Consider the following 25,974-nt stretch of genomic DNA (forward strand, 5'->3'; position numbering starts at 1 on the left):
TTTTGGGCATCAAACACATTTTATTTTGAACGTAATGCAGTTTAATCCAACACAGTTAGTGCACATGCAATGTTTAAATCATCACTGTATGTTTGTACCAAGTTTTTTTTACTTGAAATGTAAATATTTCAACATTTAGGTAATAAATTAACAAAACATAAGCGTTACTAGAAACACCGCCCACAATGTGTATACACTTTTAACAAACCATTAAATACAGAAATTAATAAATCTGCAATGTTTGTATTTATACCTTTTTTTATGAAAACGTTTTTTTTAAAAACACAATTTTAGTAAGACACCAGAAAAAAGAGAAAAACAAAAATCCCATTTGACTCATGTTTACAATAAGAAAAATTCCAAACATGTCTTTCACTTAAAGGTATTGTGTGTAGGATATTCGCTGAATATTACTTTACCAAATAGATTAACCAGTGCTACAACATAAAGTCACTATGAGCCACTTTATAGTCGTTTTCCGAAAAATTGACTTCCAGACTGCAAGAAAAGTGGCAAAAATGACCGACTTGCACACTTTGTCCAACAATCAAAGTGCATTTTTTCAGGTTTGCTTAGCAAAACAACAACCATTGTATGTCAAATGAGCAGAGGTAATTAGGCACTGTTCAGGCCTGAACAGTGGCATTATTTAAGAGCAATACATCTTCTTCTCTTAGAGGATACTACACATAGCACCTTTAAAAATGTTCCCACCTTAAAACATAGGTTTGGGCATCAGGTTTCGATTTGAACCGGGATTAACATTCCAAATCTCCAGAAATCATTTAAATTTTTAAATTTTGATTCCTAGTTTTGATACCCAACCGGAAGAAGTAGCCACTGAACAAAAACAAAGAAAAATCCAAATCGAAAATGTGGCTTAACTTTCATAAAACAAATGACCAGTCGGCTCAGTGCAACACTTGCAATAAGATTATATCATGCAAAGGAGGGTGCATGACCAACATGATTAAACACCTCTGGATTTATGGTGTAGAAATAACAGAATGCCCCGTCTTTGAGGCGTTGCACTGCCTTCCTCCGCTGCCTCTTCCTTCAGCTCTGACACTCAGCTTAGTGCCACACTGCAGTCAGAATCAGGTAAGTAAAACAAAAAATCCATCTCATACCAACAATGAGGCAGCTACCAAGTTATACTCAACCTAAAACAGTGGGTCAACTAAAATGAAAAAACCCAGCTAACATTAGTCAGACAGTTGACCAAAGTCCGCCATGTGCCACTTCGTTCACCATCGCAAAGAATAGGAATTGCTAGGAATCGGGCATCGAAAGAGGAATCGGAATTGTAATGGTTCAAATTCAAACGATGCCCAACCCTGCTGAAACATCGTCAGAAAAACACAGTATGAAGTTGTGAAAGAAATGCACAAATCCTTAAAAAAAGAAAACAAAAACACGTTTGAAGAAGCAAACAGAGCATGTACATTTATAAAATTCTTGTAATGATGATTTTATTCTGTGACCACTGAGAACCATTGAGTGTTGACTTGTTGTACATGTGGTGGAGTATTAAGACACATAAAATGCCTTAAAAGACAGCAAAAAAAGAAAACCTTTGTTGTGGGTTGTTGTTCTGATTGATGGAGGTAGAAACACAGGGAAAGTTGCTAAAATCCAGCTCATACATGATTTATTTATATTAAATATTAGATTACTGTATGTTTAAGTAGCATAAATATGGCTTACCTGTGGCTCAGACTGTAACCTCTCTCTAAACTGTCCAAAGTGCATTTAATGCTGTCATAAAGTTGGAAATTTAGGCTTGTACAGCAGTTAGACTTAAGGAAGCTGTTTTAGGAAATATATTTGTTTTCTTGCAAAATGCGTAACAGACAGATCCATAGTCTGATGCTCTAAAAGTGGATCTGAATGTACAGCCAACTGTTGGCTGCCTTAAAAAAGGAACAATTCACTTCTCAGCCTAAAATATTGATGTTATTTATGCTGTGCAAAAAACAAAGGTTGGAAATTTCCGACCATCTTCAAAGTTTAGGTGAATAGTTTACATCTAGAAAACATTCCCAGCAAAGAAACTAAAAAACAACACAGACAAGTTGTCAATTAGACCAATTTTGTGAATATTTTACAAACTAGTCTGTTCAAAAGTTTCCTTGAAAATCTGCAAATGTGTTGCTTTCATTAAACTGAAAGAAAAAAAATGTGAATTTGGTTTTTTTTGTTTTGGTATTTATCATGTTTAAGGTCTTCTTTACCACAATTCCACACATTTGACTAGCCTGCTTTTTAAGAAACAAAGCTTGTTTTGTTTCCACGGGCTCTGCAAAACTATTATCTTGAAATATAGCCAAACATAACTTCCCATTATCTTTCGATGCATAACTGACTTGTTAGTGAAGCAGGCTAAACCAGCTGAACCTGAAGTGCCCACGCTGCTCGTTTGCCTTTTTGCAGTCAAATTCTCGCCAACAATTGACTCTCAGTTACATAATCTACGCACTTTGGAGATGCTTTTTCCTTTGATGGCTTTTTTTAAGCTGTCAGTAAATCCAAATGGAGCTTTACATCATCACAAATCGATTCATCTTGGAGAAAGGCATGTGCTGTATATTTATTTATGAACATATAATAGTTTGCTAAAGAAGCACAGCCTCGTCTATTTGTCTGTCCTAGGATGAAAAAAAGTAGAGAGAATGCAAGCAACTCCACATTTTTTTCAATTGTTTAAAGTGGTTTTGAACCATCCTTCTTGAGGGATTATAAATGTCTCTTGATTGCTACTGACTTGGTTTCTGGCTTAGTTTTCAATCTAAATATGGAACCCAAAAACAGCAGTGGAAATATAGATAAAAAGTAACAAGTAGGCTTACATACACTACTGTATGTCAATGCTGTCCATATTTGATAGGCACATGCAGTTACAGACTGGCCTTCAAGTTTAAATGGCTTTATCTTGTTACATTTACACATAGAACCAGAAGCAAACTTTACAGTGATTACAATGAAAATATTTTTTCTCCTAATGGTTTATGGCTCTAGCCTTTGTTAACTTTTTAAAATGAGAAGCTTATTTTTTTCTTGAGCAATTTGATCATTTTTCTACAGGTAAAATAAATACAGTTGCTGGTTATATTATAAAGTGAAGTAATAACTTGCACTTAAAAATCCACAGCTGCCTTATGATTGTGACATCTTTCACATTAACGCATTAAAACATGTTGTGGTTTCTGATTGTGAAAGTTGGTTCAATCCAGAGTTTCTATGATATGTATTTGAAAGGTTGAGTTATGTTTTGGGTGATCGGGCTTAGCGTTTTAATTTCAAAATTCCTTTACAAGGAAATCATTTTGAATGATTTCCTTGTAAAGTTAAAAGATGATTTATTTTTTATAATTCTTTGGGGAATATCAACAAGTTATTAGCCAAGAAATCTAAGCAAAAAAGACTCACAATGTACAGCTTTAATAATATATTCATATATTTGAATAGAGCTGAGGGCAAAAAAAAAAAAATCCTTAAATGGAAAAGCAAACAAATATATTATGGTTAATTTAAAAGTAATATTTCTTTGTGCAAGTAGTAAGACCTCAAGGTGGAAAAGCACCGTGATGCCTGCTAATAAGGCTGAGCCAACTAAACTGCAGGATCGGAGTAAAAAACTGAATTTTATAACATGATTGATGTAAAAAAAAAAAAAAAAGGAATCTTGAAATTTGATTGTCAGCTTTCCCCTATTCCACAAATGAAAATGGCAGTGCACTGGTCCTTCTAGGCATTTCTTCAAACCAGAAAAGCTAATCTGTTGCCTTAAAACTTGAGTGGTCTGCCCAACTAAATGCTACTTAGGCCCCCTTCACAACTAAAACTGTACTAGGACATAAACGTGGATGGTTCCTGCAGAGGTCTTTTGGGGTGCATCGAAAACATAGTGGGATCCCTGTTACTTGTGAAAAAGTGTTAAGAGTTCCCAGACTTTTTGAAGCATGCAAAAAAATTCTGTGGTAAGATCATGATAGTTCATTATTATGGTGGCAGCATGTCTAGTTCACGGATTCTGTGTGGAGGAGCCTGTTTTAACTCATCCATGATGTGTGGCCCATGTACACCTGCACGGCTTGGTTATCAGAGAACTTAAAGGAACATGAATTCAATCACACCCATACTGGGCTGGCAGAACTCCAAGTAGCTTAAATTAGTGTAACACTCCCATACTATAGCTGGATTGAGGCTCCTAAAAACCATGGTCAGACTTCAGAGTCATTGTGTGATCAGCTCAGAATGATCAGTAAAAAACACCGATTTTAAATGCATGATTCCTTGTGCCTGCACTCTTTGAGATATGTGCACAGAGTGCTGCGCACGATTAAAGTTATTGCACAAAATCCTGATTTATTGTATGCTTTGCTCTTGACAGAATATCAATTTACCTGCATCCTCTAATGCTGCTGATGAAAATACTGATGGTGTTTTGTCCTCCTCTGTGGAGCTGAAACTGATGGTGGAGGTGCAGAAACCTCCCTTACAGACATTATGCAGACTGTTAAATTACATCTTAGGGCAGATATGATCCTAATGTTGGTAGCAAAGTGATTGGATGGCCAGGAAAGCAGCAGCAAAAGGCTTACCAATAAAGTGGAGGAGCGTTGTTTGTGCCCTCACACTGAAATTAGGTTTTCTACATTTTGTGTAATCCATTAATGTTCAAACTGTATTAGAGGTCCTCAAGAATGTAGGGTGGTCTCGACCAGGTGTAAAGGGGGCCTTAAAACACCAGAGATGCATTAAAGTTTCTCTTTATGCAGATAGTGTTCTGTTTTTGTAAACTCTCTTTATATGATCTGTTCTAATGAGTGGGCTTTGCTGATTTACTGTGCTGCATCAGCTGTTGCTAAAGAAGCAGGAAACTCAATGTAAAACCCTCTTAAACTCCTAAAACACCTATTAAAAAAAAAAAAAAACATAAACAATTTCTTTACATAATTGTTGAAGTGAACTAAAATTAAGTTTCAACAACTAGCCAATGTTCAAATTTGATTTTATTAACTTGTTCCTAAAAACACAATGACCATATAATTATTTCAAAGTAGTTTTTTTTTTTTAACATTGCACTTCACACTCTTTCAAATAACAGCCTTATATATCCCAAGGTATTCCTATGGTAACAGAATACCAGCACTATACGCAGGCGAGCACTTAACATATCAGTTGCATTTTGCTTTCTTCTCATTGTGAGACGTGTTATCTGCTTTACACGAACATCACTGTCTTGCACAAACACTATGGCCTTTGTTTCAGATCTTGCATATTATTTTAACACTTCTATGTGGGAGTTACTTTGTTTTTACAGATGAAATAATTAATGAAATACCAGCCCTTCTTCAATGTAAATATATGTGTGAACAGAGGACACTTGTATGTCTACAGCCTCACAAGCTGGAAGCGATTTTGAAATGGGATGTTTTAGGATTATAATGACATGCTGGTCTTTGTCACATTCAAAGATTTGTTGAAATATAAAGTTTAAATACTTGGACCTGAGATTTGGCAATTTGCTGATGTTCAGAGATTAGCTGTGTGTTAATGAGAGTTTGAGGTTTTTCCTACAAGTTAACTTGTGAATAGAAAGAATTTTGTTTTTGGAAATGCTGATTATGGTTTTCCTAAAATTCCTAAGATGTAAATCCAAAGTGTAAAAAAAGGCCTCATTCTTCTTACTAATTATCTACAAGGTTAGATTAACCAGAACTTTTAAAACAAAGCTGCCTTTAATAATCTGCAGAATGATTTCTATCACAGAAGAAGGTATGACAAATAATTACTGCAAGAGGTTTTGTAAAAAGAAAAGTTTCCAATCTTCCATTTTTAAAAAGTTAGTACTCAACTTGGAGCTAGATTTATTTATAATAATGCCCCTTTTTACCAGGAGACCTACGTTTGCTGCACAGTGTTTCTAACGTGATTGTGCTTCAGTACCTTCAGAGTAAAGTTAGATGTGTAGTATCCCTGTGTGGCAATCGAGGGTTCACTATACCTCGATTGGCACTAATTTCAGGCGCAATAAGTGATTGTTCAGCATTGGATGGTAGAACAGCTATTGCTTAAAGGATGGGGTTTAGAGAAACTACATATGGCTTGATGAACACCTAATTTGACGAACATTGTTTTTACATAACTGGGTGGTTCTTGGTTTTAAAATTCAGACTCGCGGTGAAAGTCTATTGCAAAACATAACTATCTGTTGCATGTTGCCATGCAGCAAGACAATTTTGCAATGAGACTAAGATGGAGTATATAGTGTTAACATCCTGGTTAAATGCTGCTTTTAGGTTAGTTATAAATATAATAGGGCTTCAGTGTTTCTGAATGGTGAGTGCTTGCATTATCATAGCTGTTTGCCAGATTAAGCTACTATTGCTTATATCAGATTTCGGTTAAATTAAATGCAAAGTTAGGTGCAGTATATTTGAGTTTTCAAGAGAGAAGTTTGATGTTACTTTTAAACCAGAAATTTTAGCTACCATCTACAGTAGGCATGGGCTGGTTACTGTTATCAAGGTATAGCACAGTTAAAGTCCATTTAATGAGATGCCACAGGAAACACTGGAGTGACCAGAGTGTTCTCCATCCATATGAAGCATAAACTAATGCAACATTTCCCTTCCACACATGCTGCTGGGCACTGAAAGTCAGCTGGCTGATGGAAGGTTCCTTCACTTACCCTGGCCTACAAACAATGATAAATTTGACTGTTCATGAACAAACATGGACAGTAATGGTGTGGTTGTTTATTCTATGCATCAAAATCATAAGAAAAAGTCTAGATAACAATATAACTGTAATAATCAATGTGATTTGAGCAACTTTAAGAATGCTTGCTGCTTTTCTGTTTCAAATAAAACCAAACAGATGTTTTTTGTTTTCAATATTAATATAAATACCTTAATACTGGTCTTTTTACTCAATGCTATCATACCATGTGAATCTCAGACCGGCCCATGCCTAACCTACGTAGAACCTAAAAGATGGCCACTGTGATGTAAACCATTCAAGAACTCCATTAAAAGCGCCAGGGCCTTCCTAAAATTGTGCAGGCAAATATGATCAGTGATATGAAGCCATTTTAAAGAGATTGCACATTAAAAATAAATAATTAGCATTTACCGAAATGGATTTAAGAAGAGAAAATGCGCCAGTGCAAACCAGCTATGGCAAAATGTTTTTTGTAGGAGAATTATCAAAACATTAAAAAAATAAAAAAGTGACAAGGACAAGACAAGGAGCCCACCCTTCTTTGTGTTCCAATAAGCAAAAAAGGCAACACAGGATGATGAGCTGTGAGGATAGCAGAGGGTGCGCTGGACCAGTGTTTGACTTTAATATGCAGTAAATGATAGAGTGGTTAACTAATGCCGGTTACACATTGGTAGATATCTTGTACTTGGGAGACATGTTATTATGGAACCAGATGAAACTAAAAATGACGCCCATAGTTTTGGGTATACGTTCGTCGTAGGCAAACGTCATGGCCTCGTGCAACGGGACCTTGACCACCTCGATAAGCTCCCCTTCGCGTGGCTCGCCTCCACCGGCGCTCACACAGTTGTCGTCAGACACCTCGGCGTAAAACATGGTCTGCTTAGCACCCGTTACACCCACACCTGATCTGTAGAGGAGAAAGAGAACTTGAAAATCTGTATTTGAGATCATCCTTCTATTTGTACAGTGTTTTGGAAAAGTATTTACACACCTTGAACCTTTCCAAACTGTCTCACAAACGATGTGAGGTGGAAGCAAATTTATGCCTGGTTTTCAACCTTTTTTTAACCTTTTAAATTGTGTTGGGCATTTGTATTTGATCCCCTTTAGTCTGGTGCCCTAAATAAAATCCAATGCAACCAAAAGTCAGCTAACTGGTGAAGAGAAACCAGCTGTGTGTAATTCAATCTTAGTTCAACTGCAGCTGTGAAGGCCTCAGAGGTTTGTTAGACAACATTTATGAAAAACAGCATCATTAAGACCAAAGAAGACAACGGGCAGATCAGGGAAAAAGCTGTGTGAAGTGGCACAGCTTTCTCCCTGAAAGCCTGTCCACCTAATCCAGGGGTCTGCACCCTGTGGCCACATGTAGCTTTTGGACTCCATACAAAGCGTGTTTACATGGACAAAAGTATTCGGTATAAAAGATCAAACAGAATAAAAATGCGTCATCTAAACACAGAAATCAGAATATTCTGATTTGATACAAAAAAATTGGATTCCGAATGAGAGGGGTGGTTTATGCCGATCTACAAACCGAACAGCTTCCATGTAAACACTTGTTCCGATTGTCTCATTCTGACTTCATCAAACTGACCAGACTGCACATGTGTGTCAGCATGACGCATTTCCACCTTTAGTGGCAAAACATGGAGGGATGTTAATTTCACCCCTCTCTCTAATCCTGTAACACAGTGAAACTGTAGTTACATTTTTTAATAATGCCTAAACCGCTCTCAGAACCTGGTGCGGGTCCATTCTAGGTGCTGAGAACTCTCAAAGTCAACAAATTTCTGCTTTTGTTTTGTATTTTCAGCACAGGAATAGGTGATACTTCTTCTGCTGTTGTTTTATGGAAATTTGACAACTCTGCGCACGTCAAAGTGCTCCTATTCTGAAATAAACGTGGTGCATGTAAAGAAACATCAGATTATTTGATTTTGCACCCATAAAAACAGTGTATTCAGATTTGTTTTTGTTTTTTTGCTGAATCCGAACATTTTAATCTGATCAAGAAATGTTGCACATGTAAACAGAGCTATGCTGGCTCTTAGTGTGCTATAAGGGTGAGCAGGTTTTTCTTATACTTATAGTTAACAAAAATGCAAATGTTTGCTGATTTATGCAATATTTGTATAGCATTTCTCAAACAAAAAATAATGTGATTAGGGATAAACGATTATGGAAAATATTTCTTTAATCTGGGAAGCAGTGATCAGGTGGGAGAATGAGTCAACAATTATTAGTTAAGCACTAAACAAATCTGGTCTTTATGAAAGATTGGCCAAAAGAAAAAGTCCTGCTACAAACCTTTTCAGGGGGCGTAGCAAGCACGCTGAAGAAGGTGCTCTGCTCAGGAGAGACCAAATTAAATTTTTTCTGTTTATGCAAAATGCTATAATGCACATCACACTAAACACACCATCTCCAGTTAGGAACATGATTGTGGCAGCATCATGCTGTGGGTATACTGTTGCTTGGCTATAAAATGGGCTATAATTTGCATCTATAAATGTGCCCAGCTGGTAGAGGCATACAGAAAAGCTGTGATTACAGTGAAAGGTGATGCTACAAAGTACTGACTCAAGGAGGTTGAAGGCGAACATGTGCCACAATTGTCTGATTTTTATTTTGGAAAAAACAAATCAAAACCCATGTATAATTTCTTTCAACTTCACAATTATGCACTACTTTATTTTGATCTATCACAACAAATACATTTAAGTCTGTGGATTAATATAACAAAATATAAACATTTTCTAGGGGTATGAATACTTTCCAAGGCACTGTAGAGTAAAACACCACTAGGTACTGTTTGGGGTTTTCTATTTCCTGAGTTGCGTAGCAGGATCCTCTGTTTTCTACATGGAGAGCTCCTGACCAGAAAAAAACACCCTCATAGGATTCATGTGGGTTAATATGATCCCATCACACGCAATGGAAGCAGCCCGCACATAACAATAGTCACAGACGACACCAACAGAGCTGGAGGAGATTTTCAAGTCAAATCAAAACCATATTTTTTGTTAGTATTCGGTCACGCCTGTCTAGCTTTTACAGTCAGATGTGGGACTGTTTGCATACTGCCGGTTCTGGGCAGCCAAGATGTTGACAGTGATGAATGGTTTCCCTGATTTTTCCTACTAACTCACTCACACAGCTTATTATTTTAAGAAGTTCCAGAAGTTAATATTTGGGTATCATTTCAGAGGTTCCTCTAAAACAACTGGCTTCATTTATTTTATCTTGTTGTGCTGTACTTCCTCCTACATCCATATATGCCTTATACTTTCCTCAGATTAGAGAAAAATTAAGTAGTAGATACATGCATTAAAAAATACAATTATCTACTCAATTAGAGCCCAGCAGCTATGGGCTAGGGCTAAAATCCTTTTGATTTCAGGTGATATCTGGAAAACCACCAGGTAAACTATGCATGCAGACACAAGTTTAAAAATCAAAGTCTTATACTCCATAAACTAAAAGAAGCATAGCTTTGAGAACATATTTTAGTACCTGCACTGCCTTTCTGTTGCTATGCAGTCAGTATGTTTGCTTGTCCATAAATAAAGCTTGTTCAGCTTGTGTCATCAAGCCTGCTTTTGAGGTTTTAAGTACCAAAACTAGATGCTGACAACTGTTGATAAAGAGCAGTTATTGCCTTTGTTGTCAAACATGATGACAGTTAATATGTTGGTAGAAAATCATTTCAAACACTAATTTTAAGAAAGGAAAAGAAACAATTGGAAGGATAAATATGCTAAAGAATTGTTTTGTTTTTTGTTTTTTACATATTCCAGCATATTCTGGAACACTGGAGTGCTTAACAACTACCGGTAGTACAATTTACCACCTGTTATTTAAAGAAAGTGGATCACCACAGTCTTTAAAGCCATTTTCCTTTTCAAGCACAGGAAAATGGCAAATCTGTTCATGTCACAGAGAAAACCGTTTTTCCTCATATCAGGAAGTGATTTCCACAAGCATGGGAATTATTTTGCTCTCATGGTTTATTCATATGGCATCTAACTTCTGGGATGCATTTGTTAAGGTTTTCACTGTCTTTCAATCTGACAAGAATGTGCCTTTGATGGTCAGCAGATTTACAGGAGGAGCTCAGTGGAACCAACAGGTGCGGTCCTTGTGTTTGAGTCTCCGACCTCAGGGAACATCTACAAAACCTAGGTGCTAAAAGAGCTAACCTGTATGAAGTAATCCTTTTCAGCTTGGAAGCTGGTATGTCATAACCACATTCCTCCAGCACCTCCTGCCGGGCGATCTCCTCCAGTGGGAGGTCCGGTTTGTCCACCAGGCCGGCACAGAGCTCGTAGGTGACCCCTGCTGAGGCTGGGGGCCACTGGGAAGAGGTATCTTCAGTGGCGGCCGACTGGCCCTCTTGAGATTCGGAAGCTTCTCCCTCTTCGGTCTTTTCGGCCCCCTGAGAGGTCTTTGTCTTGGCCTTTTCCCACTCACACATGTATACAGCTGAAGGTGGGAGAAAATGGGTTGATGGATACAAATTCAGCAATCTGCAAGGTTAAAAATGTAATCATATTCTAGGATGTGGTCATTTTTCTCTAAAGATAAAGGGAGGAAAGAGGTATATAATAGCCCAAACTTCCTTGAATTTAAACCACTGCCGATTAAACGGGGTTTGGGTCACACAGGATGTTCAGAAGTTGAAATTTTGATCAGCGAGAACTTGTTCAGAGGAAAATAAAACGTACCTGGACGGAACTGCTTGACGAGGACAAAACAGTGTGAGGTGGTGTTGAAGATCAGCACAGATACGCTGTAGAAGGCAGAGAAAAAAGTCACAGTTAAACACGACATTTCATTTCAGAAACAGGGATTCCTCCACAAAAAGTGAAAGCATCTTATCTTATTTTAAAAGAAAAAATTCTAATAAAGACATCCCTTTGAAAACAGCTTTTTACGTGTTCAGAATGCTGCAACCTGAGATCTGATTACATTATTTTTGGGTCTTTTTCTTCTCAGAAAACAGCCAATAGCCTTGTAGGTCAAACCAACATGCAGCAATAATCATATAGAGTTTAGGGCTGATTTTAGTGCATCTTACTTTCTTTTCCTAATGCAAAGTGCTCCCATTAGAACTTCCCATCATTAAATAAAAGAAATACATTGACAGTAAATGTTCAATCCCAGAATTTAAGATTAAATTAGAATTAGCATTTAACCCGAGTTGGTATTGAAAAAAATAATAAATTTACACAAAACAACAAACTTTTTGAACTTTTTTGTGTAAGTTGATAAAAAACATAAACCTAAAATCCCTTTTGTGCTCGAATTTAAATGTCTTTATCAATCTTCATCCTATGACAAAGCCATAGGTTTCCAAATTTATCTTCATATTGGACTTTTCCTGTTCAAAACTACTAAAAATAAAACAATACTAAAATAAATCCCCATACCCCGGCTTACAATACTAAAATAAGAATCAGAATCCGGAGTTCAGCAGGTCACATCGCTGGGATTTCAACTCGTCGCGACCAGGATATGGCACTAAAACTAGAGCGAGGGTCAAAGGGAACCATAGATGGATCACTGCTGTGGGGCCACTCTGCTGTGTCTGTGTTTGTGTGACTGTCGGAGGAGACTTGAGGCCTGGGGTCAGCATTGGGAAAGCGGATGCGTCTGAGGAGGCAGGAAACCCTGCCCCGTCTTTCCCATGCTCAAAGGGAAACCAGGAGATTGCTGTTACAGTTTCTAACAACAACTCCTAGAAGATGTTGCTAGAAACGTCTGTTTGCATTTTTTATTTCAGATGATGAAGTGCAGTTACAGTCACTGCTTGCCCAACTATAGCTCATGTCAGTGGAATATTTATTTAAAGGACAGGTAGTCGTTTGCAAAAGACTAAATCCCCAAACTCTAATCTTCAATTTGTAACAATGTTCGCAAAGTTAAATGCCAACAAAAGGCTCAACGGGTGATTGCTGTGAATGAGAAGACACCAAAACAGACAGGAGATAAACTGCATTTTTATCTAAACTTTCTGCAACGTGTTGAGGCACGTTTCAAAGTAATAAAAGACATGAATTGACCGTGCACAAGTATAGCAGCTAATACCTGAACTTAAAAGCAGATAGCCGATTTCCCTTTACCTGCATGTCTGTTTGCATCATGTCTGATTGTTTGTCTTTGTTGGTTCATTAAATCTACCTCTAGATTTGCTGTTGTGTTTCAAATATCCTGATAAATAAGGTAAAGAACTGAACACTGGAAAACAAAAGTAGTCATAAACCATAACGTAAATAGAAATAAATATGCACCATTTTAGGTCATTGTGGACTAAAGAGTCACATGTCGCTAGACACCATATTCCTGTGTGGTCCTGCCAACAGCCTTTTCAGCCTGAAAAAGAAAAGGTCAACTTTGTCTCTGCTGATAATTGCAAAGCTTTTGATCCTTTTTAAAAGGATCTCATACCAGCAGCTACAGAAACTCAACTACTTACTGCTCCACTTCCTTTTTCAATCACTTCTTCCCTTTCTGCCACCTCGCTGAAAGAGCAGAAACAAAAACAACCTTTTTCACTTACTGGTTCACAGAAGAACATAACAGAGCTACACTTCCGACCAGCACCACTGTTTTTTATTTTTGCGTTTCTCTTCAAATGATATTGTTCGCTTATTGGAAACAGCCGGAAACATTTAAACCAACTTCCAAGATCCGGAGAAAGAATATGAAAAACACAACATCTTGCAAAAATAATTATATGCTTTATGCTATATATGTTTTTGTTTTTTTTTCCCATTTAGTCACGTTACAAACACAAACTTCAATAACGTTTCTTGGGATTTTTTGTGTTAAACTGACATAAAGTAGTGTATAATTGTGAAATGGAAGGAAATGATACATAGTTTTATACCCAAATCTAAATAAAGCTGCAAGTCTTTTAGGATATGTCTCTTCTAGAGACTGAAATGTACACCCATTCTTCTTTTCAAAATAAGTCAAGCTCAGTCAGATGGGATGGAGAGTATCTATGGATATCAATTTTCAGGTCTTGCCACAGATTCCTGGTTGGTTTTAGGTCTGGACTTTGACTGGGCCATTCTAACACACAAGTGTGCTTTGATCTAAAGCAACCCACCAAGACTGACTGTATGTTAGTGCCATTGGGGATGGTGAATATCCACCCCAGTCTCAAATCTTTTGCAGCCTCTAAAAGGTTTTCTTCCATACATCTTCTCATTAACACCAATTAGCTTGTTTGTCCCTGCAAAACAAAAGCATCCCACAGCATGATGCTGCCACCATGTTTACCCCGGGGGAAGGTTTACTTAGTGCAATGTGCAGTGTTAGTTTTATACTAAACATTGCACTTGCACATTGGCCAAAAAGGTACGTTTTGGTCTCCACTGACTGGAATGCCATCTTCCATGTTTTCCTTATAGGGCTTGTGACAAACTGAAAATGTGTCGTCTTTTGGCTTTTTTTCAACAACAGCTTTCTTCTTGCCGACCTTTCAAGACCAGATTTGTTCAGTACACACCTTAAAGCTGTCCAGCAGATTCACCCACCTGAGCTGTAGATCTCTGCAGCTCCTCCAGAGTTACTATGAGCCCCTTCGCTGCTTCTTTGGTAAATGCTCCTATTGCCTGTCCCTTTAATTTAATTGAACAGACATTTCTTGGTATGTGTACATGGATGACATACACTTTCCATTTTCAGATGATAGGATATTGTTTTATTATCTCTACTACATATTTTACTTAAGGGAATCAAAGTAAAAACTTCAAAGCAACTACAAAGGCCCTCCACAGTTTACAGGCTTTTATTTGCCACACATTTTAAAAACCCTGGAATCAAATTCTTTCTAGTTCACAATTATGCGCTACCATCACATAAATCCATTTAAATGTGCAAGAGTTCAAGGGGTATGAGTACTTGCAAGGCACTGTCTGGACAAATGTGAAAAATGAGGAAAAACTGGTACATAGCAGTTATGAACAATTTGGAATATCTGCTATGCATGTAGAACATGAGCGTGGGGGAAGAAGACTGTCCTACCATTTCTGATGTTCAGGATTGCTTCCTGCCTCAATGACACTTTGACGTATTGGATGTTTTAATCTTCCCTGTTGGGATTCTGGACAAATAGCAGGAAAACTATGTTATACCAGGAATGAAACTAGGTGACAACTGGTAGAAAACTTATGTTGTATTATGGCCCTAAGTCCCATGTAGCAAATGATGGACACTAAGCTATTCTAAATTTACCATGTACAAAATTTAGAAGTCAAGTAAACATAAGGTTTGTTTGGATTTTTTATACCTTCATATTGGAGGCCAGTTTTATTGTGCCAAACAATCAAGAATGACTACTAACAGTGGCTTGAAACACTGCTCAAATCAGAATTTCAGTGTTTCTCCTCTACTGCACGAAGGACAACACTGAGGTTTATCTTGGTGATGCTCCACCCTTGACTGGGTTGGGATTAGATTTCTCAGATCAATCTTTCCTCATTGATCTAATTGATTAGCCAAATATAGACAGATGGCCTATTCAGGCACCATAAATTCTTTGTAGCTCGGATTTATACTTGTATAAATGGGAGGTGCAGTTGCATAACTTAGACATCTTCATTACTTATTGATTATCTGACATATTTACTTTGTGGGGCTCTGACTAAATATTTATAGAAGTAGGGAATTAATGGTACTCTTGATGACCACCTCTAAAAGTCTTTATCTCCGATGTCAAGACTTTTTGCTCACCTGTCTATGTCAGCTGACCAGTTCAATTATTATTTAGACAAATGCAACACTTAGTTTAATCAAAATAATCAGTTCTTCAAACAATAAGCAGGAACAGCAATCAGCAATTTGTTCTAGTTACAAAGGAAAAGCTTTTTGATAAGATTGGAAATTTGTGAAAGTCTCCGACATGAGAAGAACATGGGTACATGTCTGTTTTGCTTACGAGACCGAACAACAGAACAAAGTTTCCATCCAAGCAAGAAACCCGACCCAACTCTGTCACCAGGACCTGGAGAGTTTTCAAAGCTGCGGTTGCAAAAAAATGTTTGTTTTGAAAGTTCGTCTAATTTTTGTGTAAAGTTCCTGCAAATAGCTTTTTCTTTTCTTTTCCCTGAAAACCTCCAGGGAAAAGAAAAGCCGGGTTTGGGAGTATCCGTAAAACTTCTCGGTCAGATAGGGAGTCTCGTCCACACGAAGCAGCTGCGAAACCGACTACATTTGAAACCTGCTCCTGGACTGGGACAGCTCGAAGACACCCCGTGGTGGCTCCGTGTAGACAGCCCTAACTGCTAAACTGGCTACAAGCTGGCGAACTTCCCTCTGCTCTCCCTCAACGCGCATGTGCTGGCTAACCAAAAACAAGAGCAACAACAATGGCAGACGTCCGCGTTGCGGTTATGTTGAAACTATTGCATCTGTTGTGTGTTTGATACCAAAATCTTTTGCTCCTCTATGGTGAGCATAATTGGGAAAACTACGTCTGCAAATGTTTAGATCGCCATGTTCACTTTGTTCCTACAGCACTTTCATGTGCAATGTGATTTTTGTTTTGCCTCTGTTGCTGCATTACTGCACCACTCACTGGCATGGCATAAGTATTACAACACCTACTAATATGGCATCTCTGACATTGTGTGGTTTCATCTTTACGGTAAAACTTTCCTGCGTGAATACCGTCCTGGACTCCGTGTGGACATGGCCTCAGTGACTTTCTTCAATTGTGTAACTAAGGTCCAAATTTAAAGTGATGAGTGGCTTGACATCTCAAAAATCCCAGGCAGACAGAATCACCCATCTTGGTTTCTGTCATTTGCTCAATAAATAAGGTAATTTCAGGGAATGTGTAATGTGGACTGCAATGTCATCCCATCTCCTAAAAGGATAAAAATGATGCAGAATTGAGTAAAAATCTATATCTGAAAAATATTTTTATTTACACAAATAGGGCTTTTATAATGAAAGTACATTAACAGGTACAGGTAAAGAGATGAATGTAGCAGCATCACCTTAAATAATAACATAACATAATAACTACTAACTATTTAAAATGTATTTTCATAATATCATAAAATAATCATACAAACTAGTTCTGTTCACATGTCTTTGTAGTAAAAAGAGACTGACGTATGTCTGTGTTCTGGTTGCTCTGCAAAAATAGAAGAGAAAAAAAAAACTAGAAGTCACTAGAATAAATGGTGGGTAATAAAGTGTGTTTTCTTGATAGCAATACGTTCAGATCAGAGTAAGAAAGTCCAACAAACCACAGTGAATTAGGCTGTGGGTTATTTCCAAGAAAAGGTCAGTAGATTTTTGCCATTGCTGGGTTTAAAGAGTAAAACAGACAAATTTGAAGAAGATACAAGGAAAAATCTAAAGCGGTCAAAAAACATCATACATATAAGAAATACCCGTTGGGACTCATCAGAAATAAAATGAAGGACATGGCAAGGAAGAAAAAGATGAAGAGGTTAATTTAAACAACAGAATTTGCAGACACGAATGAGGGAACAGTCAAAATTAAAAAAAGCTGTCATTATTAAAATTGCAGGGCAACTGAAACACCATCTAAAATAAGTGTAACAAATAATCTCACAAAAAACTAGAATTTTTAGTACAATCTTCATTCACCCATTTGGACAATAAAGTTACAAAACTTTGCCAAAAGCTACATCTTTTAAATAAAATGAAAAACAAAATGCAGTACTGCAAACATAAAAGAAATTCACCTGAATAGAAAAGGCTACATTCAATTAAACAAAAAGGCAAAACAATCCCAGGTTCTTTTAGGCAACCCTGTAACAACTTAGCAGGATTTCCTCTTTGTGAATAGCTACCTGTCGCCAAGGGAAATCTTTTGTTAGAAACACAGGTTCGACGTTTACCGCCTTTCTCTCAGGGGTGCTGTTTTTTTTTTTTTTACAAGAATCCCTGTTAGAGCCGTTCAGCAGTGCAGGAAAGAGGCTTGAAATGACCTGAGATTAACCTCGGGGCAATACTAAGGAGAGGAACGGGGGCTTTGGCACTAAAGTGTGATATTTCTGTTACAGTGCCTCTCCATGGAGCTCAGTGTTGTATAGCCATTTTATTTCATGTAATAATAAAAAGGGTGTAACTCCCCTTGAAACCAGCCCTCTTAACTCAACCATCATCCAAATACAGAGACTCATAAGAGGTGCTGATCATAAAGGCATAAAAATATCAGGATGTTTTCCTAATAAAGAGAGAAGAGCCTCACACAATACAAGCATATTTCTATTACATCAAATCTGCATATTTCAGATAGCATCAAGATACTTATTAAAAAGGTTTAATCCAATAGCTCTCATCAGAAAAAGTGGAAAAGGCCCTGAAACTCTACAACAGCAGAAATGAAGAAGAAAATCCTAATATGCAGATAAAGAAAGACAGGCTTTGACTAAGATCTCCGAGTTCATCCTTATCTCCTGATCCCAGAGAGCTACATGGTATTCAAATACTTTAAAGTGAAGCTCTACTAATTGAAAAATGTCTTAAGGCAGGAACATGCTTGTTTTAGAGATTTACAGGCATCTACAGTGAAGTTTTTTGCACATCAGTCAAGCCAAGCAGGTTCAGTTTTAGGCCCAATCGCTGCTGACTGGTTGTCATCTCTGCAAGCCAGACACATTAAACGAGCGGAGTTGGGCCACTGCATCCGTTTGACAGTAGAAAGCTAGGGTTTTACCTGTCATGAGTTCGCATGAAGTCCCAGGATTTCTTTGTGCCATTCTGTAAAGACAAAACACAAGAATTAAAGATTTACTAGGTGCAATTAACAAATATGTATACATTTTTTAGCGGTGCAACTGAAGCAAAAAAAGACATGAATTCAGCTTATCAAACCCATTTCCACTTGTTTGATTGTTTGTAATGAGTAACGGATGAATAATAAATAAAGCCATCTTACAAGCTCCAACAGAGACAAACATCTGCAAATATGAAGCAAATGGAACAAAAAAACTAAAAATAAACACTGCAGAAAGGAAGACTGAATGTTGGGACTGGGCTTCATTTCATGCTTCATTCCCTTTTACTAAGTTCAAAACACAAAATGTCCTTAAAAAAAACAAACAAACCGTAAAACATCCTTTTCACAGTTCATGTCTGGCACTGGCAGGAAGAAACGGCTTAAACTAAACGCTGAAGTATATCATCCTGTCATGCAACTTTGGTGACATCAGCTATTGTAATTTTTAATAGTTTATAGCTGTGTGATCACATTACAAGACTGCAGAAAGACGCTCACACGTGGTGGCCTAGGAGCTGAGATCTAACTAACTGTTGGCTGGTATTCTTGTACAAAAAACTAAATACTAACGAGGAAAAATCTCCTGATTATTCTGAGTTATTTATAGTTACATTTCCTGTCACTTCAACTGCAACTTCAGACAATGATCAGTTAATGTGTCCGAATGTGTCTGTAAAATAGGATTGGGGGGCATCCACTTTTTGTTACTATCAAAGCTGCTAAAAAGTAATACTAAGGTTTATGGAATTACAATCTGCTTAGACATGCTTGTGATTTTGCAGTATTACTGTGAGTAATGTCAGCATTTGAAGGCTTGACCAGTCCACATACTGAGGTATTTATGCTTCTAAGGTCATCCATCTCTCTCCGTGTGTTTTCAAAAACTTTAAAAAGTGTAAAATTATGTAGTCTAACTTTGAGCAGTCCAAGCAATCTAGATTTTCAACCACAGTAGATCAAATGCATTACAGTGTCTCTAAAACAGTGAAACAACCCAATAGTTTAGCAATTATAGGAAGCTAAAAAGCAGATCCTAACATTAGCAGACTGTTTATTCCTGTAAGTCACTCTCACTGCGGTACCTCTCCTTGTAATAGAACTATCGAGTATATTATACTGCTACAGACCAAGCATTGCAGCAGAAGAAGATTATAAAGAGCAAGAAGATTCTTGAAACGTAACAAATTTAAATGTATCTATGCATGTCTTAATTCAGAAGTTTTTATTGATGGTATTTAAATCAAATATATAACCAACCTACCACATATGCTACAACACCCTGAAGCTGTTTCTACCACCCTCCACCTACAACAATATTTCAAATATAAAACAAAGTATAAGAATTGTATTAAATTGTTTTCAGGTAAAAAAAAAAGACCTTTGTACTTCAAAATGCAAAGTTGTTGGAGATGTCGCTTATAGCCGACAGGAAGAAATTAGCATAAACATCGAAGAGTTTTCCTTGAACTGTCTGATGCATGTAATAACCCCAAACAAACCTTGTACTGTAAATTCACCACAATAATTTAGCCTACATTACTCTCTCTACATTACATGCTTTTATAAAAAGGGCAAAGTTAGCCTACATTTTCAATGCCTGAGGAAATATGACCGCGATTCAAATTTAGGCTACACCTCCTCTCCACCTACAAGCTCTGTCAGATGCAGGAAGAACGCTTTTACCAGAGCAGGCTTATTTCTGCTCTGTGACTGTGGTTCAGTGACACCCTAGAAAAAGGGGCTAAAAGGGACTAAACAAGGCAACTATGAGATTTCTAAAGAGAATCAACCTTGCGACTTTCAAAAATGATTTAATCACTTGAAGAAGATGACCTAGGGCAAGCAGTTAATGCTCACTCCCAACCATTAATCCAAGGACATCATGCCAAGACAAATGTCTTAGCAGCACCGCAAACAGTCTACTGATGTAATTACTCTCTCAAAATTCAAGTAAGAGAGCCTTTGTCCTACACAGAATAAGTCCGACATGAAGCAAACTCTTTCACTTTCCTCAGCTGAAAGCAAATCCAGCTTAAAAATGGTTCGGCAAAGAAACAGTCATGGTGAAGCTGTTCTTACATATCCCTGATCCACACACCCCGTGAAAAACACCAATTGCAGAGAATCGCCAAATATCAAGAATCATAATAAGTTCCTAAATTAGTAAGTGATTCATAATTCTTAGTCAGCTTTTGAGCCATCTGGAATTAATTGCAAATGTTTCCAGCTGTTCAAAATTTTAGTGCAAAACCCCGGGAATTCCACAAAATCTCAGTTTATTCTTAAAAAATGTGTAGGTCTATTAGGTATTGTAACCGATTCCTAATTGATTCGTAGACATTCCGATGTTTTCTTAACTCAATATAGGATCCGTAAAGCATTGTCTTGACCACTCAGAGCCATCCTACCCCCTAAAAAGAATGACTAAAATGTAAAAAAGCTAAATGAATAAATTATTATTATAAGTGGAATTCACATTTTTTAATTCAGTTTCTTAATCCATTTACAATCCAAAAACGAGCACTTTAGTTTCTACATTTCATTGGCAGAAACAATAACTTCACATAAAACATTTTCACTTCCAAATATCACATAACATTCAGTCCTGCTAGTCCGTCATCACTTCATACAGAAGAAGGAAGTGTTGTTTCTGTGTAGTTGGGACCATCAGCATGTCTTTTCAACAGAAAACCACAGAACTGCAGAAATGTCTAATCAGTGCAAGCAATATCAGTTAGAGATGTTTTGATAACATGCACGTTTGTTCAGATTAAATATACCGATTCATCATCGCTGAATTTATAACCATTGGGTATTTATAACACAGTGAAAGATGACATGACTATTCCCACACGGTAGAGAAAGGTAAAACTAACCCATGTTCCCTCTCTTCGTTCTCTGGTTTGCTGTCTGCATACACAGATGGTGGGGTTTCCCTCATTACTTGGGCCACTTGCTGAGAGAGAAGGGGCGGCAACAGCGGGAATGGCCCAGGGGAGACTGAGAACCATGACCGACATGGATTACGACACAGAGATTAGCCCATGGGGAGAGACAGAGTCAGAGAGGAAGGGAAGAGGAGGCAGGCTACACGGGAACCTGAAAATAATGTGGTCCCTCTGGCTTTAGGCATCAGAAATGGCTGGCTCCTGTGAGAATGGCTACCGCAGGGAAGGATGTATAGTCTTGATCTTTTAGGTGCTTAAAGTCTAATAAACCATCCCTTTTAAACTCACCCACACACAACCTCACACACTCACAATACAATAAGATGGCAGCTGTAGCAGAAAAAAAAAACCAATTGCTGTCTTTGAATACAATAGCACTTAAAATTACACCCATTTTTTTTCCCTCTTGTTTTAGCTTCAGTCTCACATCAAATTAGAGATCGAATGGTTACTTTTATTTCCCAAATTACAAAAGCATTTGCACATGTACAAACATGCATATCACTTGTATTAAAAATGCTATTCTTCAAAGCTTAATTTTTCAATGCACATCAAGCAGCAGCCAACAGCAAATAAACCTGGAATCATTTGAAAAAATTAATTCCTGTGGGGTACGCTGCTTTTAGTTGTGCTTGCCATTGAATTCTTGTGCCTTTAATACCGTAGCGATTTTATTGCAGTTCATAGAATAGTAAAAAAAAAGTTTTTTAATTTATGACTTTTAGCTGATTCATGATTTGTTTTTTGATGTTTAGTCATTTATTTTCAATTTAGTATTTGGTTTTCTGGAGATTGTTGATGTGCAATATGTTGATGTTTTGTCATATAATTTACAACATCTGAATACTTTGTCAGTTATGAACTGTTCAAGGGCAACTTGCTGAGCAGTCATTTACATTAGCATTATTTCAATACTGACCAAAATAATCATGATTATGAGGTTGTTTCTTGGCCCGTTTTTCATATGTACATGTAGAAGTAGGCAAGCTTTTTATATGTAATGTTATTTACAATTGTTTATTTGGATAAAACTCCCCACCTACATACCTAAACACACATATTAAAAAAATATTAAAGTATAACGATACTTTTAGAAACACAGATGTTTCCGCCATGTAAAGCACTTTGAATTGTCTTGTTGCTGAAATATGCTATACAAATAAACTTGCCTTGCTTTATTCTGTTGACTATACTTCTCCACATCTTGAAAACTCCAACAGCCGATTACATGCTTTTTCCAGACTTTTCAGCACTGCACTGGTACCTTGATCTTTATAGATATCAACAAAAAGCTGATAGGAGAACCTGCAGTTAGACATCTGGGACCAACATCAATTCATTTCTCTACTGAACTGACAATTTTTGGCAATTTTGTACAACTTAAAACATTTTTGTTACATTCAAAACATTGTTGTTAACATTCTCTTCACTTGCCTCTCCCAACTATTTTAGCCTAGGCTTTTTATGCAACAGACAAGTTTAAAAAAAACATTTTAAATGCAGAAAAACATGGTAGAACCCTAACAATACACTCAAATGACTGCAAAGAGTATTTCTTGGATTTGGAAATGCATGGCCCACCCAATTCCTGCTCAAAGAACAACTGATTTTTATTTGTTTTATCTTGGTGTTGGTTGCGATAGGCTTTTTGGTGTGCCAGGACTGAGCTTTTGTGACTGAAGCAATATTAGTTGACTTATAGAGCAGTTTAAATCTAATAGAAGTGAGTTTATTTTACCAGGTATGTCGTAACACAAAGATTTCCAAATGTTTTTCAAGTCCAAATCCCATGCCTTTCCAGACTCAAACTCCCAGAGTTCTCTGCCACATTTTTCTCTAAAGGTTCTATATGAATTTACCACATATTTGACCACAGAAGTCACAATTTAAATAGAAAATTTGCAATAGTCATAGGCTGTAAAGACATGAATGAATGATACAAAGATGGAAAGGCGGATGAATGGATAAACAATTAGATAGATAGATGGGTGGACAGATCTAGACAAAAAACTGAGAATAAAGTCTGAAAAACCAAACAGTTTTCTTATTCCATATTTATCCACACATGAAAACTACTCAAATATAATTCTAGACTTTTCCAGGTACTTCAGGATCCCTGTAATACTGAAAGATTAAACCTGACAATGTAGACAGAATATACAAGACGAGATCCTACTGGCTGGATCATAATGACTGGAGGAGGGGTCCACTGGCTTAAAGCTGTGCATAGGTGAATAAATCCAAATGAATAATTCAAATTGTTCTGATAAATAAACTGAGGGCAATTATGCAGCTAAGTAGCAACTTGTGATTCTACGTCAGTGCCAGACAAGACGGATAAGAGGGGTTTCCCGGAGTCAACGAGGGACAATCACCTGCTTTGTAGAGGGAGATGAGACAAAACGCTACTAGACATCAATGAATCAAGAGAGCCTCTTGCACATGACATTACCCACTTCCAGAGTTTGCATGGAAGCAGGAGCACATTTGGTCAGTGACCAGTGGCTCAGCTGCAGATGTACAGGCAAGCATAAAAAGATTGTGGGGGAGACGTTCCCTCAGCGAGACAGAAAAGCCTTTGTGAGGGAGTCTCTGAACAGCTCTTCACGAGCTCTGAAGGGTACACAATGAGGATGAAAGGGTGGGTATGAACAAGGGAGCCCAACATCATTTCTTTCTATTATCTAACTACAGTCTTTAGACTGTTTCTCAACATATGTAACCTATATCCTTTGCTTTCACAGGTGTGAAACCCACTTAGGTTAGGCTAGCTTTTTTTATACGTGGGAACAATAATCAATGATTGTCAGGATGCCAAATAAGCCAATCTCCTCCAGACTTTTTTCTTTTGTGCATCAATGCCACAAAAAGGATGCCTGAAAACATTCATTATGAAAAAGCATCCCAGCTGAAAGCTACCAGCAAAAACTCTTACTCCCCTCATGCAAAGTTTTTGTTCCCTCTCCATTAACCTTCGAAAGAGGTAAAGCTGTGCCAGAAACATTTAGATCTGATAGAAAAGTCCAGGCTAAGGAACTTCACCATCTTCTAACGACATCAAGGTTGAGGTAAGAAAATTGCCCTGAATGAACACCTGACATTGCCGCCAACGATGGCTCAAAATAGTTTTATGTGTATAACCTGTGATTTTCAAACAGTGCTCATTTGTTCTGCTTCATTAAATCCCTTACAATGGATGGAGAAGCTATGAACAATCTAAAAAGCTCTGATGTGCATCTGTACTTCACAGTAAAAATGTTGGTTGCATTTTGTTTTAAGTAGGTCCAACCTCATATTCCTCAAAGCAGAAGTAGAGCCCAGTTAGTCTTAACCTGATACATCGCTGGGTCGGGTTCTTGTTTCATCATCTGGAGAAATGCAGACGTTGAGAGAAATACAATTTATTTAGGTGTGGAAGGTTTTCCTTTGAAGGTTGACAACGCAGTCAAAGGTGGAATGACATGTACTGATGAGTTAATCCTGTTGAAGATTAAAAGCACTGCCGCCTAGTAGTTGGTCGTACCTAAACCCCAAGATGCAGTGAGGATGTTCCCACCATCAGGTTTTTATGTTGACTTAGTGAAAACATCAAATAAACAAGGTTTTCATGGATTTCAGATGGTCACATCCAATTTAGATTCATTCAACTTGATTCCTCTTATGTGCATAACCAACCAACCACTAATTGCAGGAACAATTCTGTATCACTTTGGGTGCATGTTTCACACAAGCACTTTTAAAAACAAAATGTTAGACCTAGTGGAATCATAGTAGCAGTAGAACAGAGCTCAACAACTACTGGAGCTTTGCAGGGACATGTCTCTAAGTGTGTGATTATGGAAACAGACAAAAAAGAAGTAACTAAACTGTAAACCAATCAATCTTCAAAAATACAGCTCACAACATATGATTAGCCATCATTACAAACTACTTTACTGGGACTTTCTGTATCTTATTGGAAGTTGCACCCACAAACAATCATACAGCAATACAGTTTTCCCAACTAGATATATTTCCAAGCAGGCCAATCTGTCTTTCTTGTGAATAAAGATAAAGGTGTAGAAGCCTATTTTCCAGCTGATTGGCAGTGAGCAGCATGGGGGGCATCTGTTATTCTGAGCGGTTTCTGGTGGAAACTATTAGTGGTTTTGGCAACTTAACATTTTAAAACCTTAATATACCTTGCTATGGATCCATATCTAGTGTCACCAGCACAGCTTTGTTTAAAGCACTATGAAAGTCGGATTAATTCTTGTCCACAACTAAATATCAAGGCTTTAAACTACAAAGAAAACGGCAAGTCCCCTGGGCCCAATAACAGAAAATTTGCTAACTTAATTTGTGACCTTAAAATAGATTTATCCTGGACAGCAGCCTGTGTTTGTGTAAGGAAACATTTCTCACTTTGAGACCATCAGGACACACAGACTTGACTTGGCGTCCTAACAGAGGGAGAGCATTCATTATACTATTCTTTCCTGTAATCCACTGCACATTACATTGAACAGAGCTGGTGGA

General features: G+C 37.4%; 1 protein-coding gene across 1 annotated transcript in view; it reads right to left on the reverse strand.

The window, feature by feature from the left end:
- nudt14 (nudix (nucleoside diphosphate linked moiety X)-type motif 14) overlaps positions 1–25,974 on the reverse strand; it is a 26,777-nt gene continuing 803 nt past the window's right edge. The window contains exons 2-5 of the mRNA XM_047388224.1: positions 18,446–18,489; positions 11,463–11,527; positions 10,938–11,220; positions 1–7,642 (exon numbers count right to left, since the gene is read on the reverse strand). Of these exons, the coding sequence (XP_047244180.1) occupies positions 7,393–7,642; positions 10,938–11,220; positions 11,463–11,527; positions 18,446–18,489 (642 nt within the window). The 3' untranslated portion in view covers positions 1–7,392. The remainder of the gene's footprint in view (positions 7,643–10,937; positions 11,221–11,462; positions 11,528–18,445; positions 18,490–25,974) is intronic.

This window comes from Girardinichthys multiradiatus, chromosome 15, assembly GCF_021462225.1.
Source record: "Girardinichthys multiradiatus isolate DD_20200921_A chromosome 15, DD_fGirMul_XY1, whole genome shotgun sequence".
Lineage (NCBI taxonomy): Eukaryota > Metazoa > Chordata > Actinopteri > Cyprinodontiformes > Goodeidae > Girardinichthys > Girardinichthys multiradiatus.